The 14348-nt window shown below is 41.3% G+C and overlaps 2 protein-coding genes across 2 annotated transcripts; both read left to right on the top strand.

Moving 5' to 3' along the window:
* The first annotated feature begins 307 nt into the window (after positions 1 to 307).
* LOC114490273 (toll-like receptor 11) lies at positions 308 to 3399 on the top strand. Its single transcript, XM_028504224.2, has one exon. It carries the CDS (start codon positions 308 to 310, stop codon positions 3077 to 3079), a length of 2772 nt encoding a protein of 923 aa, XP_028360025.1. The 3' UTR covers positions 3080 to 3399.
* Positions 3400 to 6081: 2682 nt separating this feature from the next.
* Positions 6082 to 13799, top strand: LOC114490368 (olfactory receptor 11G2-like). The gene is made up of 2 exons (XM_036031180.1): positions 6082 to 6490; positions 10151 to 13799. The coding sequence occupies exon 2, from the start codon at positions 10168 to 10170 to the stop codon at positions 11134 to 11136; it is 969 nt and encodes a 322-aa protein (XP_035887073.1). The 5' UTR covers positions 6082 to 6490; positions 10151 to 10167; the 3' UTR covers positions 11137 to 13799.
* The last annotated feature ends 549 nt before the right edge of the window (positions 13800 to 14348 follow it).

Here is a 14348-nt window from a genome sequence, read left to right as displayed (position 1 = left end):
ATTGGGCTGTGTTATCAGTTTCTCTCCTGAGGTCTCTTACACATTGCAGGCTCTTCTTGCTGGTCTGTCTCTATTTCTGTTGCCACTGGCTTTCTGTCTGCAGGGAGGCATATCTGAGTGGGTATAACTTGATTTCCCTGCTTGACCAAATGTCTCCTTTACATGATAATCACAGAGCTGTGTCTTCAATATGTTCCTCAACATATTGTGTGTTATGAGTCTCAGAAGCCCCAGGCCTGGGATTGTTGACTTTTGTAGGATTTGACACTCTCTTCTTTCCCCTCTTTCCTTAGAAGCAGAACCAAGAATGGACAGACCTCTGTTCTCCTTCACTCTGCTCTCTCTCTTACTGCTGTCCTTGATGAGCCTCAGCTGGATGAGCTGGGCATGGACTGCTCCCAACTGCAGCATAGGAGACAGCTCCCTATTGCATAGTATCTCCTACTACATCCCATTCTGTCCCTTGGCCCCAGGACTGCACCTTTTTGCATCCTGCTTCAATATTAAAGATCTGGCTCAGACACTAAGAGCAGTGCCCCGGGATATAGAGGCACTATGCCTCCAGGGTACAGTTCCCATCCTGCCTGCCAATGCCTTCAGACACTTTTCCACACTGCAGCTTCTGAGGCTGCAGCTGGGCACCATCAGGGTTACATCTGGGACGTTTCAAGGATTGGACCAGCTGCAGCACCTTTCCTTTGAGCATCACACTCCCTGTTGCCTCAGTCTGTTTCTCCCTCCAGATTCGCTGGAGCCCCTCACATTCCTCAACACCCTTTCCTTCCATGGCTACTGCCTGAATAATAGTCAGAATGTCCGGTTGCCCATCAGCCTTAGTCATCTAACCATGAAGCACAGCTGTCTGACAGAGCTGCAGGAATTACAAGGGCTCTTCCCAAATCTTGTCCCTGGCTCCTCTCTTACAGCCAGCCCCAGGCCACAGACCCCTTTCCTAGAGGTTCTGGATCTGTCTGCAAACCTGCAGCTGAGCAGGGTAGGTGGCCAAGCTCTGCATGGCCTCCAGCTCCACTCCCTGAAATTGGATGGCACCCCACTAAGTGCATCAGACCTCCCAGACTCAGGGCTGCTCCACTTGGACTCCCTCTACCTTGTGGGGACAGGTGTAGAAAAACTACCTGAGAATGTGACAGGTTACTTTGGGCTTCGTGCACTTGACCTTGGGAGAAACCAAATCCAGAACCTAGAGGCTGAGGATCTCCTAAGCTGCCGCTCCCTGGAACTCCTCAGCCTTCATGCCAATGGCCTTCAGTTAATTCCATCCAGTTTTCTGAGTGCCCTGCCCCAGCTTCAGAGGCTTAATCTGTCAGTGAATAAGTTAGGTCCAACCTTGGTGCTCCCAGAAGGGCTGGTCAGCTCAAGTCTGAGGGCTCTAGATCTGTCCCACAATGAGCTCTGCATTCTGCCCTACAAGGCCTTCTCTTCTCTTCCTCAGCTACAGGAGCTCTGGCTGAGTGGTAACAACATCTCCAACTTATCCAGTGAGAGCCTGGAAGGACTGAGGTGGCTAAAGACCCTAGACCTCAGTTGGAACCAAATTAAGGTGCTGAATCCAGGCTGCTTCTCCTCTCTTTCTGCCCTTACTTCACTGAACCTCCTGGGCACCCATTTAGAGCATTTTCCAGGCAAACATCTCCAGGGTTCCCAGAAGCTGAGCCATCTACAGCTTGGTTCTACTGAGATGCTGGAGATCTATCCTCCCTGGCCTTCAGCACTGCTCAGCTTGGAATTATGGGCAAGTAGTTCCATAACACTTAGGGTCCCCAGCGGAGAACCCTTCTTGTTCCTGGAGAACCTTACCATACAAACTAACTACGTGTTGCTGAGTCCATTCTACCCCACACTCCATTTTCCTTCCCTGCGTCACCTTACCTTGAGAGGCTGCAGCCACGACATTTTCTCTGGCCGTCAACCCCAGGGAGTCTTCTCACAGCTTCCTCTCCTGGAGCACCTGCACTTCTGGTCTGATCACCAGGGTGCAGAAGGTCTGTATCTATCTGGGATGCCCAGGCTGCGAGTGCTGGAGCTGGGGGACTTGGATTTCCTCTACAAGCCAAGATCAGTGCAGCTGGAGATGCTACTGAAGGATCTGCCTCAGTTACAGGTGCTGGCACTGAGTAACCTAAACCTCAGGAACCTCTCCATCTCTAGCTTCAGGGGTTTGGACCCCCTTCAGCTGCTGCTACTCAACTCTGAATGGGCCCTGGAGCTAGACAGTAGCCTCCAGGAACTAATCCCCCAGATGCCTCAATATGTTTATTTCTCAGATATCACCTTCACCTGCCAGTGTGAAAGCTCTTGGATGGGGCCTTGGGCAACACGGGCCCCAAACACCTTTGTGTATGGGCTGGAGAAATCCATCTGCAAGGCCAATGCCTCTGATTACTCCCAGACACTGTTGCTCTCCTTCCTTTCTGATCACTGCCCACATGATCTTGAGTTTCAGAGTTTTTTAACCAGCTTCACTCTGGTGCTCCTCCTCACCTTCCTGGCATTGCTTGGTTGCCCCAAATGGCCCTGGCTTCACCACCTCCGGACCCTATTTCATGCCTGGTGGTGGAAACTGTGTGGGCAGCATCCCAGAAACCAATTCCACTATGATGTTTTTGTATCCTATTGTGAGCAGGATCAAGCCTGGGTGCTGGAAGAGCTGGTTCCTGCCCTGGAGAAGCCTCTTCCAGAGGGTGAAGGTTTGAGGTTATGCCTGCCTGAGAGGGACTTTGGGGTTGGGCAGGACAGGATGGATGCTATGGCTGCCAGCATGGAGAGCAGCAGAGCCACCCTCTGTGTGCTCAGCTGCCAGGCCCTGGGAAGTTTCTGGTGTAATCTGGAGCTAAGGCTGGCCACCCACAACTTGGTGGCCAGGCCTGGGACTGCTTGCCTTCTGCTGCTGTTTTTGGAACCTATTGATCGGCGGCAGCTGCACAGCTACCACCGCCTTGGCCAGTGGTTGAAGAAAGAGGACTACTTCGATTTGTCCCAAGGAAGGATCGACTGGGATGCCTTCTGCAAACAACTCCGGAAAAGGCTAAAGACAGCTGGGAGAGAGGGAGAGGATTAGTGGCTATGAAAGGGAGATTCAGCCAAGCCAGAATGCCTCCCAGCCAGGGCCTGGATGCCATCATGTCATTGGAGGGCAGGCTCAGAAAGGCAGCGCTCTGCAGGCAATGATCATCATCAGTTCAGGCCCACTTTCCATCCTAAAAGTGATGCATGAAGAAGCCAAATCCCAAAGGGATAACAGATTAGAAAGCACTTAGAAACAAGATAGTCATTCAAAAAAACAGTTCTGATACCCACTAGTCCTGTCAGCACAAGGCATCCCCTAAAAAAGAATACACCAAAATGTTTTCCAGAATCACATCTGCATTTTCATAATAAATTCATTCTGCCTGATGAAAATAATGTATTTACTTGTTTGTTTAAAAAATTTATTCTAGTGGAATGGGGCAAGAATCAATGAGGTATATGTCAGCATATTGAAGCTAAATTGAAACCATGTTTGCAATTAACCAAAGGTCAAAAAATTCAAAGAGCTTTCCTAACTTATAAGGCTCTCACAATAACAGTATTACAGGGGGAGGATAATAGTTGTGATCCTATATTACATGTGGGGAACCTGAGCACAAAAAATCTTGCACTGCCGTTACATCATAAAGTTTACATTTGGCCCCAGTTCCTCTGAGACACAGTCCAGTACTCGGTGTTCTCCACGCCGTCATTCTATCTCTAACCAATGCCAGCTTACCTTGCTACAAAGTTTAAGTAGGCAAACATTTCCCCCTGCGCGCAAATCTGTCAAAGCAATGTCACCGAATAAAATGTGTGTGCTACTGCCACCTCGTGGTCTTATCTTTTTTCCTTGTTCATCTGGGAAATCCCCCGGAAAAACCCCTACCCAATCGTTGGTCAAACTAAGGAACTACTCAAATTCTGGCTCAGTGAGTGAAAAAGTTCCACACATTTTTTTCAGGAAGAAGTACCAATTCCTTCAGTTAATAGTCCGATGGCATAACTCTGAAACTTTGCTGACCAAGCCGCATTGCAGAAGTCCTTCCCACAGCCCCAACTTTGTCTGCTGTCCACTCATGACCCTTGGAAAATGTGATTTGTTTTTGTCAGTGTGGATGAAAACCTCAAGTTCTCATTAACCTTAATATTTCCCATGACACTTTTTTTATCTCATCGAGGTTACCTGGATAGTTTTCTTCTTTTCTTGACACGTCCTTGATGCACACCATGAAATTTTAGGATTGAAAGAAATTTGCTTCTGACGCTTAAATCCCTTCTACCACTTTCCCAGCCTGTATCTGACAAAATCCATGATCTCAAGTAGTCTTCTGAAGCAGCTTGTTCCAATGCTGGATATTGTAAGAAAGTCACTCTTTATATTGAATTATAATAAGTTTCCTTATAAGTTTTAACTATTATTTGTAACTCTGAACTTTTAGGATTAATTAAGACAAATTGTGTTGCTCTTAAATGATCACCCTTACTTTCTTCCAATAGAGTCTTTTGTTCACCAATTTAAATGTCCCAATTCCTTCCACTTTTGCTCATCTTCCCTGCTTCTCAGCCCTTCTAAGTTGCTTCCCTCCTAATGCTCTGCATTTACCCATGTACTGCTTAAACTGTGAGACCCAGAACTTACGAAGTGCTACAAATCTGATCTCTGTAGAACCAAACAGGATTAGATCATTCTCGCCATTTATACATTCTGAATTCACATTATTAGATGTGGCAAAATATTGATTTAAATATTTAATTTGCTTATATAATTTCATGTATATATGGAATCTAATGAACAAAATAAGCTAATAAACAAAATAGAAACAGACTCAGAGACAGAGAACAAACTGATAGCTGTTAGAGGGGAGGGGAGTTGTGGGGCTCCGTGAGAAAGGTAAAGAGATTAAGGAAAAACAATAATAATAATTGATAGACACAGGCAATAGAGGCAACAGTATGGCAACCTGAGGGGAAGGGAGTGGGGGAGGTAGAAGAGGGTAAAGGGGGATAAATAGTAACAGAAGGAGACTTGACTTGGGGTGGTGAACACACAATACTGTATACAGATGATGTGTTATAGAATTGTACACCAGAAACCTATATGATTTTATTAACCAATGTCACCGCAATGCATTCAATCAAAGATAAAAACAGAAGATTAAAAAAAGAAAGAAAAAAGAAAATTTGCATGAACCATAAATACTTCAGATAATCACCTTGAATCCCTTCTAACACTAAATGATGCTTGTGTTTTTGTGATTTTAAAAGACAGTATAGTGGAATAATATTTAATGATAAAATAACTGTCAAGACAAATTTGTAAGAAGGAAAGTACTATACCTTACATTAATTTAAAAAAACCTCAGTATAAAATAAATAAATAAATGTTTAATTTGCTTTTCTCTGGCCGAAATGAGATTAAAAGAACAAATTCAGAAAACAAGTAAGACAACAGTTTACAATCAAGTGCTAATGGAACTGTTGTTTTAATTCAAAAATCCCAGCATTACCTCAGCACACCCGGGACTGGTATAGGTGTAGAATTATGGAAAGAAGGGAATAGATGGAGTGAGCCTTTGAAGTGGTTTGTAAATTCTTTGCAATAGCTAACCTCTGTCTTTCTATCCTTTGGCTGTGTAGAACCCTTTGCTCTTACATTTTCATTTTTAAATCTAATATCATCTCTTTGATGGGAAAACACAGCTGCCTTCCTATAAATCTATACTGATACTTCTCCTTATAGTTCATACTCTTTTTTTATTCATGTCTCTATATTTGTATAGTTCATATTCTGCTCCAAGGCTTCAAGCCAGTTTATTCTTCAACTTAGACCCAGGCTTCATCATCTTACCATTTTCCCCTAGAGGTTGAACCAATTTAGACCTCAGTTAAAGAAATACTTTCTGAGATCGGGCCAAAACTTACTTGTTGTTATCCCTAGTAGAGGCAACTGGGAAAAGTTGGGTAATCCAGGAGGGTCAGAAGCAAACCTTGACACATTTATTAAAAAGTGTAGGGAGTCCTGGAGCTCAGCAGAAGGCGTGAGTGCTCACACAGAGTGCTCTGGGTCACCACCCCTCGAAGATGGGCTGCCCAGGACAGAATAGCCAAGGCTCAGAATGTGCTTGCTACACGTTCTCCTCTAGAGGCAGCAGTATACTCGGTCCTTCCCAATTCAGGAGAGATCATAGTGCCCTTTGCAACTGTATGTAACCACCTTTTCAAGCTGTATAAGCAATATGGTCATTGTATGGGCTTCAAATAGTTGCTATACTTGATATTACCTTCCAACAGTCACCCCCCAAGAAACTGGGATGTGAGCACTGCTGTGTTGGCTTTGCTGCACTCTGGCCTGTTGAAAGAAGAGAAGAGCGAGACTGAGACAGACTGCACATCCCAGAGAGACCCATATTTGGACATCTGCCCTCCTATGGATTCTATAATTCTCACACAGCAGCTTCAGGTAAGGCATAGCTTAGGGTTCTTTGTAATGTCTTTTTCACCTTCCTCTAAAAGTGTTGCATTTTCCCCATGTACAATGTAAATTAGGGTTAAAAAGATGAAAGGGATCAAAGAGTACAAATTGTCTCTTATAAAAACAGTCATGGGATATAAAGTATAGCACAGGGAATATAATCAATAATATATAATAACTATGTATGGTATCAGATGGGTAGTAGACGTAACCAGGTGGTCACTTCACAAAGAATATAAATTGCCCAATCACTATATTGTACACCTGAAACTAATATAATAATATAATATTGTATGCCAACTATAATTAGAAAATATCTTTTAAAAATAAACAAAATAAAATTAGTCTTAAGATTGGAAAAAATGTAAATTAGAACAGCTTCCTGATATTGGAAGTTGGTTAGATTCTCAGTTATAGAATATTGTCTCCAGAATCAGCACTGGTCTCAATAAATGTTGGGTTATATGTGTTTTGTTTATAAATATATAAGTATCTTTAATAAAAATAACAATATTTTACTTAACTTGAGATGTTAACTAAGCCACAAAACCACATGAGCCAGGAGAAAAATTATAGAATGACAGCCTTATTCTATTCCTTATTACATATTTAAGTCACACATATCAGATTTCCTGACCCTGAATACGGGGCAGAAGAAAATACCAGGCAATAAGGGAACATTTGTCTATGAAAGCACACTGGTTAACCACATCAGTGTTCACCCCAGTTCACACTACTGTGAAATCCTCTACCGTCCACCAGAGCGTCTTAACTTACCTACTTCCATAATTGTATACTTAGAGACTATTATCTCACAGGACTTAGACTGATAGTTTAAGTGTCAGTCTAAGATGTCAGTTATAGACTACAAGCACATTCTGTTTAAGAAGGAGAGGTCTAAAACAGTTCACTTACCTACTTAAAAATAGAGGAATATATTATAAAAGCATTCAATGGAAATATTTAAAGATATGAACAATTGTAGAAACAGACTGAGAAGACAGCAGAAATCAGTGTGTGTACACACACACCCCCTACACACACCCTTAGAGAGTGGTTACAACTTAGCAGCAATAAGAAAGCACAGAGCACAGAGCAGAGTGGGAAAGGAGAGCACAAAGAAAGATGAGGTGATTCAGAGGGAGAGGTAACCCGTGTGGGATTGCCATGAGTAGGCTTCTGTCATGGGTATGCTCCTGTTTAGGCTGAGGATGTATCCCCATAACAAAGTCCTTGTTGCCTTGCTTTCCCCCGCCCCAACTGGAGATTCCAGTCTTCGCATTCTTTTTGAAACTTTTTCCCCTGGCTACAAGCAATTGTTTTCCTAATTGGTTACAATTAGGGCATGTTCATTGACTAAGACCACAAATATTTATTGAACAGCTATATACTGGACACTGTCCTTGATGAGCAAAACATGTCCTCCTCTTGTTTTCAGGTGGTTAAGACAGGAAATACATACTAAGTATATACAAAATGCGGAGTGATATGTGCTTTGAAGATATGTGCTTCAAACTAAAGCAGTATTGGTAAACAAAGTAGCAAAGATGGGATAAACTAGGGAGGGTTTCTCTGAGTCCCTGATTTTCACCAGAAATCTGAGTGAAGTAAATTAAGGCACACGAATATTAGTGAGGGGGAAAGAAGGACATTCCAGGCCTTGATATGTGCCACACTTGACATAGTCAGGTATCAGCTGGCAGAGTGGGTCAGGAGAAGGAAGAGTGGTAGGAAATGAGGGCATGGAGGAAGGCATTGTCCTACAGGCTGTGGTAAGGAATTGGGATTTTATTTTAAGTGTGTTAAAAAAAAATTGAAAGGAAGTAGTTGACATCAGATTTTTAAAACTATCAGTCTAAGTCCTATGAGATAATAGTCTCTAAGTATACAATTATGGAAGTAGGTAAGTTAAGACGCTCTGGTGGACAGTAGAGGATTTCACAGTAGTGTGAACTGGGGTGAACACTGATGGGACTGCTAGAAATAGTTCAGATTCTGAAGGCTTTGAACGTGAAGGCTAGTGGATTTGTTGATGATTTGGATGCAGAGCATTGGAAGGGGTGGCCTGAGCAACTGAATAAATGGAGGTGTCATTCACTGATATGGCAAACAGGTCAGAATCGGCCAGTTTGAGGTGGGAAGAATCATTTAGAAATGGGCATATTCTGACTTAGTTATGTTAGATATCAAATGGAGATGCTGAGTAAGAAATTGCATGGGTAAATCCTGGTTGCAGAAGAGACCTCATAGGTAGGAAGAGAAAATGTGGCTTTGTCTCACGTGGATGATTTTTATGTCAAGGGGCTAGATGGCAGGTCACTTACAGAGAGAATAGAGTAAGAGAAGGAAAAATATCAAGGATTCGGTCCTAAAAAACCATTCACAGGTCAGGTCAATCAGAAGGAACTCTAACAGATATATGTATATATTATAATGAGAATGAATAGCCCATGGATAGTAATGTAATTCAAATCTGAGAGCACTTTCAACGACATAGCACTGTAGTTTTGTTTTGTTTTGGCTTGATCTGGGTTTGGGGGGAAGTTGGTTTTATTTGTTTGTTTGGAGTTTTTTTTCCTCTATGTGACAAAATGCATATAGAACACTATCATGCAGTACTCTACTGGCATCTGATACATTTTAACTGAGGACTGAATGCTGTGTGCTGTAGTTAGGGTGACTCTCAGTTAAAAGAGGGTCATGTCAGTTTGTAGTCTGAACCTCATTTCTTCACATCAATTTCATATAAACTGTGTATTCAAGTTGACAATGCATAAAGCTTACATCTCTTCAGCAATAAATGCTTAACTGCAAAGAAGACCAAGTTAAAAATAAAGAGGGTTTGCAGGAACTAGTAGTACAAAGGACACATGGACAATAACAAGGTGGGGGTGGAGATGGGAGGGAGGAGGGGAGGACTGGGATAGGGGTAAAGGATAGAAAACTGTACTTGAACAATAAAAATAAAAATAAAAATAAGAGTACTTTAAACAATTGTGTATATGTCACTAAACACGAAGAGAAATTAACAATGCAAATTGTGGAATTTCTTTCAGAGATCTTTCAAAATAAAGAGGGCACACAAATGTCAGAATTGACTTCGCTGTAAGCAATCATTGATTAAAAGTCATTTTCCTTATCTCTTTCCCAACATTCCTAATACTACACAGAAAGAAACCCCATATGAAACTATGCCTGTGGTAGCATTAGATTACAAACTCTTGCTTTGTGGCTATTCATTCTTGCAGTGTTTTCTTCTATTTACACAGGGCTAGAACTGTACAATTGTTTAAACCTCCATGTTTGGCTGAGGTTGATGTTTCTGAATTAGGTTAAGAGCCTCTGAATGGCTCTATCTTGTTTTATGAGCATCTATCTTGTTTTGTGGAGTGTCGCAGGCACTTAAAGGAAGGTAAGTGTTTAATGGTCCATAATGGGCATGGTGACCACAATGGGAGGGTGTAATAAGCACCCACACCCCAAGTTTTTCACTTTCTCACACTATCACATTTGGGGCAGAGAATGCTGAAAATCTTTAAGTCATCTAAAACTATGGTGCTAACTGAATTATAAAGAAATTCAGGGAATATCTTAATGAGAAAACTTTTGTAGAGTCATTTGCAACATGGTAATGTCTTCTTTTTGCAGTTTTAGGAGAAAAAAAAATGAAAAGCCCAGGAAGGAGTAATCACTCTGACCCTGTGAGTGTATTCATTCTTCTTGGATTTCCTTGTACCTGGGAGACTCAGATCTTCCTCTTCTCACTCTTCTCTGTGACCTATGTCCTGACACTCATCGGAAACCTCTGCATTATCTGTTCAGTGTGGTGGGACCGCTGTCTGCACACACCCATGTATGTCCTGCTGGCCAATTTTTCCTTCCTGGAGATCTGGTATGTCACTTCTACTGTCCCCAACATGCTAGCCAACTTTCTCTCGGAGACCAGCACTATCTCCTTCTCTGGCTGCTTCCTCCAGTTCTATTTCTTCTTCTCCATGGGCACCACTGAGACCTTCCTCCTGTCTGCCATGGCCTTCGACAGGTACCTTGCTATCTGCAGGCCCCTGCACTACCCCACTGTCATGACAGTAGAACGCTGCATCCGAACTGGAGCCTGCTGCTGGGTGTGTGGCTTCTCCTGCTTTCTCCTCCCAGTTTATCTCATCTCCCAGCTTCCTTTTTGTGGCCCCAATACTATTGATCATTTTTTATGTGACCCAGGACCCCTTATAAAGTTGTCCTGTGTGCCAGCTCCTGCCATTGAGATCACCTGTGGCATCTTAAACTCGGTCCTCATTTTCGCCACCTTTTTCTTCATTACTGGCTCCTACACCCTGGTGATCAGAGCTGTGCTGAAGGTCCCCACAGCAGAAGGCCGGCATAAAGCCTTCTCTACCTGTGGCTCCCACATGGCCGTAGTGTCCCTGTTCTATGGTTCTATCATGGTGATGTATGTGAGCCCAACAGCAGACAATCTAGCAGGGGTTCATAAAATTGTGACTTTATTTTATTCTGTGTTAACTCCACTTTTTAATCCCTTGATCTACAGCCTCCGGAATAAGGAGATGAATAAGGCCCTGAGAAAACTGCTGACTAGTGTGAGATTTGGTCAAAGGCAGCCTCTCAAGAACTAGAATCCCTATGTGTATAGGACACACAGGAGGTTTCTGGTCTTGAGTAAATCTGAGAGGCAAATATTGCCTTTATTTCCTGGAATATATTTAGGGATGCATTTCAATGAAGCAAATAACAACAATATCTTAGCAGGACTTGCACAAATTATTTACTTGTACTAGGCTTTATTGTATTAACATTCATGTGTGTATGGCATGGAAACAGGAAAATGTCATACATTCTCAGGCATTTTTGAAGAAAAAAAACACACACAATCCAGAGGTCAACTGGTGAGTTTCTGTCCTTTGAAGGTTTAGGTGAAGGTGTCTCCAGCCCTCATTCCATAGGGATTAAATGTCTAGACTTCCCATCACTACCTGCCCAGACACACACACACACACACACACACACACACACACACACAGGCATGCGTACACACACACCTTTCAAACATGTGCATGTGTTGTTCTCCCGCTCCTGAATCTCCCTGCTCCCTTGTTTGGATCACATCAGTCTGGATGTGAGACTCATCCCCTTCAACATTTTATATAAAACCAACCTCATTCCAGCTTTGTGTGGGTTTGACTTTAAAACAGGTTGGGGGTAGGGGAAGTCAGAGGAAGAGCCACCATGCTGAACACCTAGCCGATCTCTCTCATCATACCTGGTGCTGCCTTTTCTACCTTCCTCATCTTCTTACCCCCCACAAGAATAGCTAGAATATCTTGCCCTTTCTTATTCAGAATAATTTTATTTATACACAGACCCTTTGGGGTTTGTGATTCTTCCTCAAATAGACTTGTCCAAAAAAAAGTTCTTCTCAGCAAACCTAACTTTTGTACAAGATCTTCTGAGAATAGTTTTCTCCAACTGGTTGTATTTTAGGTTCTTATAACTTGATGTATTCCTTCTTTATCTTAATACTACCACTTAATACAAAACAATAAATTTACTGGAACAGAATAGAGGTGAGACCTGGAAACAAGATTACCTGAAAAAACTTAATGAAACAATATTTATATATTATGCACTTTTTCATTTTTAAAGTGCTTTTCTCGCTGTATGTGTTAGAATGAACACTAACCATGCAGAGAAGATAGTGTTTGTGAGTTTGAGGATAGAAATAAGAGAGGATGGTCAAAGTCTGAGAGGAGGTATATTACTCTCCAATTAATTCTCCAAGTGGCCTGTAGTCATCATATTTCATCTTGATAAATAAGTTCTACACTCAGATGGCACAGATTAATTTACTGGTAAAATTCTACCTAGTTCCTTAAGAGCACAAAAGACCAAACTCACCAGTCTATCATCATTTCAGCTATGCAAAGGAGGTGAAAGTCAGGCTCTGTGTTGGGGTGCTAGCATGACTTACGTTAAAGCTGGGGTGCAGGGCCAAAGCTAGTCTATGAGCCCTTTACATAAATCACAAAAGTCACAAAGCAGGCCCTCAGCTGCAGGTCTTATTCAGAAGTGCCTTTATGCAGCCCTTCATCAGGAAGGACCCAAACACATCAGGGTGCACATTTCTGTTCCCAGGGCACAGGTTAGATGACAGTCACCACTCCTTCTACTGGACAGGTTCCTTCATGCCAGGAACAACTTGTAAAGCCTTATATAATATCCCTTGGTAGATAGGGGAAGGAAGAAGTAAGCCATGTGTAGCCTTCCCCACATTCTTTCTTAGAGGTACTGACTGAAAGGGAAAGGCAAATATTTAGTCTTCCAACACTCCTAAAGAAAGAAGGAGAAGAAGGTGGAGATCAAACATAGCACACCAATTCTCATCACTCATCTCTTGAATTGAAACAGAAATTTTCTATCACCCCAGTGCTTATTTTTCTGCCTCATTTTTAAACCCAAAGATGAGTAAATATTGGGTGTGAATTCTCATAAAAAATAATTTCAAACAGTGATTAAAATCAATAAGAAATTTTAAAATGGTGGCCAAATGCCAAGTAAATATACAGAAGATAATAATCAGAAAGAAAATATAATGGAAGGAAAAGTCCATTTATAATAACAATGAAATGTAATACACCCCTAAAAATTCACTAAAGAGGAGTGAAGTATATGAGAAGAAAATTGCAAGTACCTTGAAACAGTAGAAAGATATGAATAAATGGAGATATCCACCCTGTTTCTGAATGTAATGGGTAAAGGTTGTAAATTTGTCATTTACAACCTTTATTTATCTCAAATAAATTTATAAATTTAATGAAAAATAAAATAATAATATCAAAATTACACCTATCCAAATGTTCAGTAATTGGAGAGTAATTAAGGGAATTATCATACATCCAAATGATAAAACATCATACAGATATTGAAAATCATGTTTTGAAACATTTTTGGTGAGTTGAAAAAATGCTAACAATATAATCTTTTTAATTTTTATTTTTCCAAAATAAAAACCTAAACAATTGTTTCCAAACTTATTTTGTAATTAAGAACCTACAGGAAGTGGTGGGGGGAAAAGGCAGACAAATGTACTTGAACAACAACAAAATAAAATGAATAAAAAATAAAAAGAAAATACAGGGAGAAATATATTAAAATTTTAGTTGCAATTTTTAGTAAAATTGTGGGTAATTGTGTTTTGCTTCTTGTTGTGTATTACAAACTTATTGTGGTAATTTTATTTTTTTCTTATCAAAATAAAAAAATGTTAACTCAAAAATCTCAACTTGGCAATGTTAAAAAGACTTACTCTTTTTACTGTTGACACTATTGCAGATGTCCCCCTCTCCCACCCTCTACTCAGACCTCCGCTCCCCATCCTTCACCACATTGTTGTCTGTGTCTGTGGACTCATGCATATATTTGCAGATGTTCTTTATCCCAAAACACCAATCAGAAAGAATCTATGCACCTCTATGTTCATTATTTACAATACCCAAGATGTGAAAACAGCCCAAGTGCCAATCAGTAAATGAATGGATTAAAATGTTGTGGTACATTTACACAATAGAAATAAGGCTTATTGTTTATTTCTAATTCTTCCTTCAAAGTGGGAGGATATTGCTTCAGGAAATGAAGCTGAGTCAGCATAATGAGTCCATGTGATGCTAGTATGCACCCCAATGTTCATAGCAGCACAATTCACAATAGCCAAGTGCTGGAAGCAACCTAAGTGCCCATCAGTAAATGAGTGGATTAAAAAACTATGGTACATTTACACAATGGAATTCTATGCAGCAGAAAGAAAGAAGGAGCTGCTACCTTTTGTGACAAC

This window comes from Phyllostomus discolor, chromosome 1 (assembly GCF_004126475.2).
Source record: "Phyllostomus discolor isolate MPI-MPIP mPhyDis1 chromosome 1, mPhyDis1.pri.v3, whole genome shotgun sequence".
Classification (NCBI taxonomy): Eukaryota; Metazoa; Chordata; class Mammalia; order Chiroptera; family Phyllostomidae; genus Phyllostomus; species Phyllostomus discolor.
The sequence above is the reverse complement of the archived record's forward strand: the minus strand, read 5'-3'. Positions and strand labels throughout refer to the sequence as shown.

Coding starts and splice junctions, on each gene's coding strand:
- LOC114490273 (XM_028504224.2), top strand. CDS start 308: ATGGACAGACCTCTGTTCTCCTTCACTCTGCTCTCTCTCTTACTGCTG.
- LOC114490368 (XM_036031180.1), top strand. CDS start 10,168: ATGAAAAGCCCAGGAAGGAGTAATCACTCTGACCCTGTGAGTGTATTC.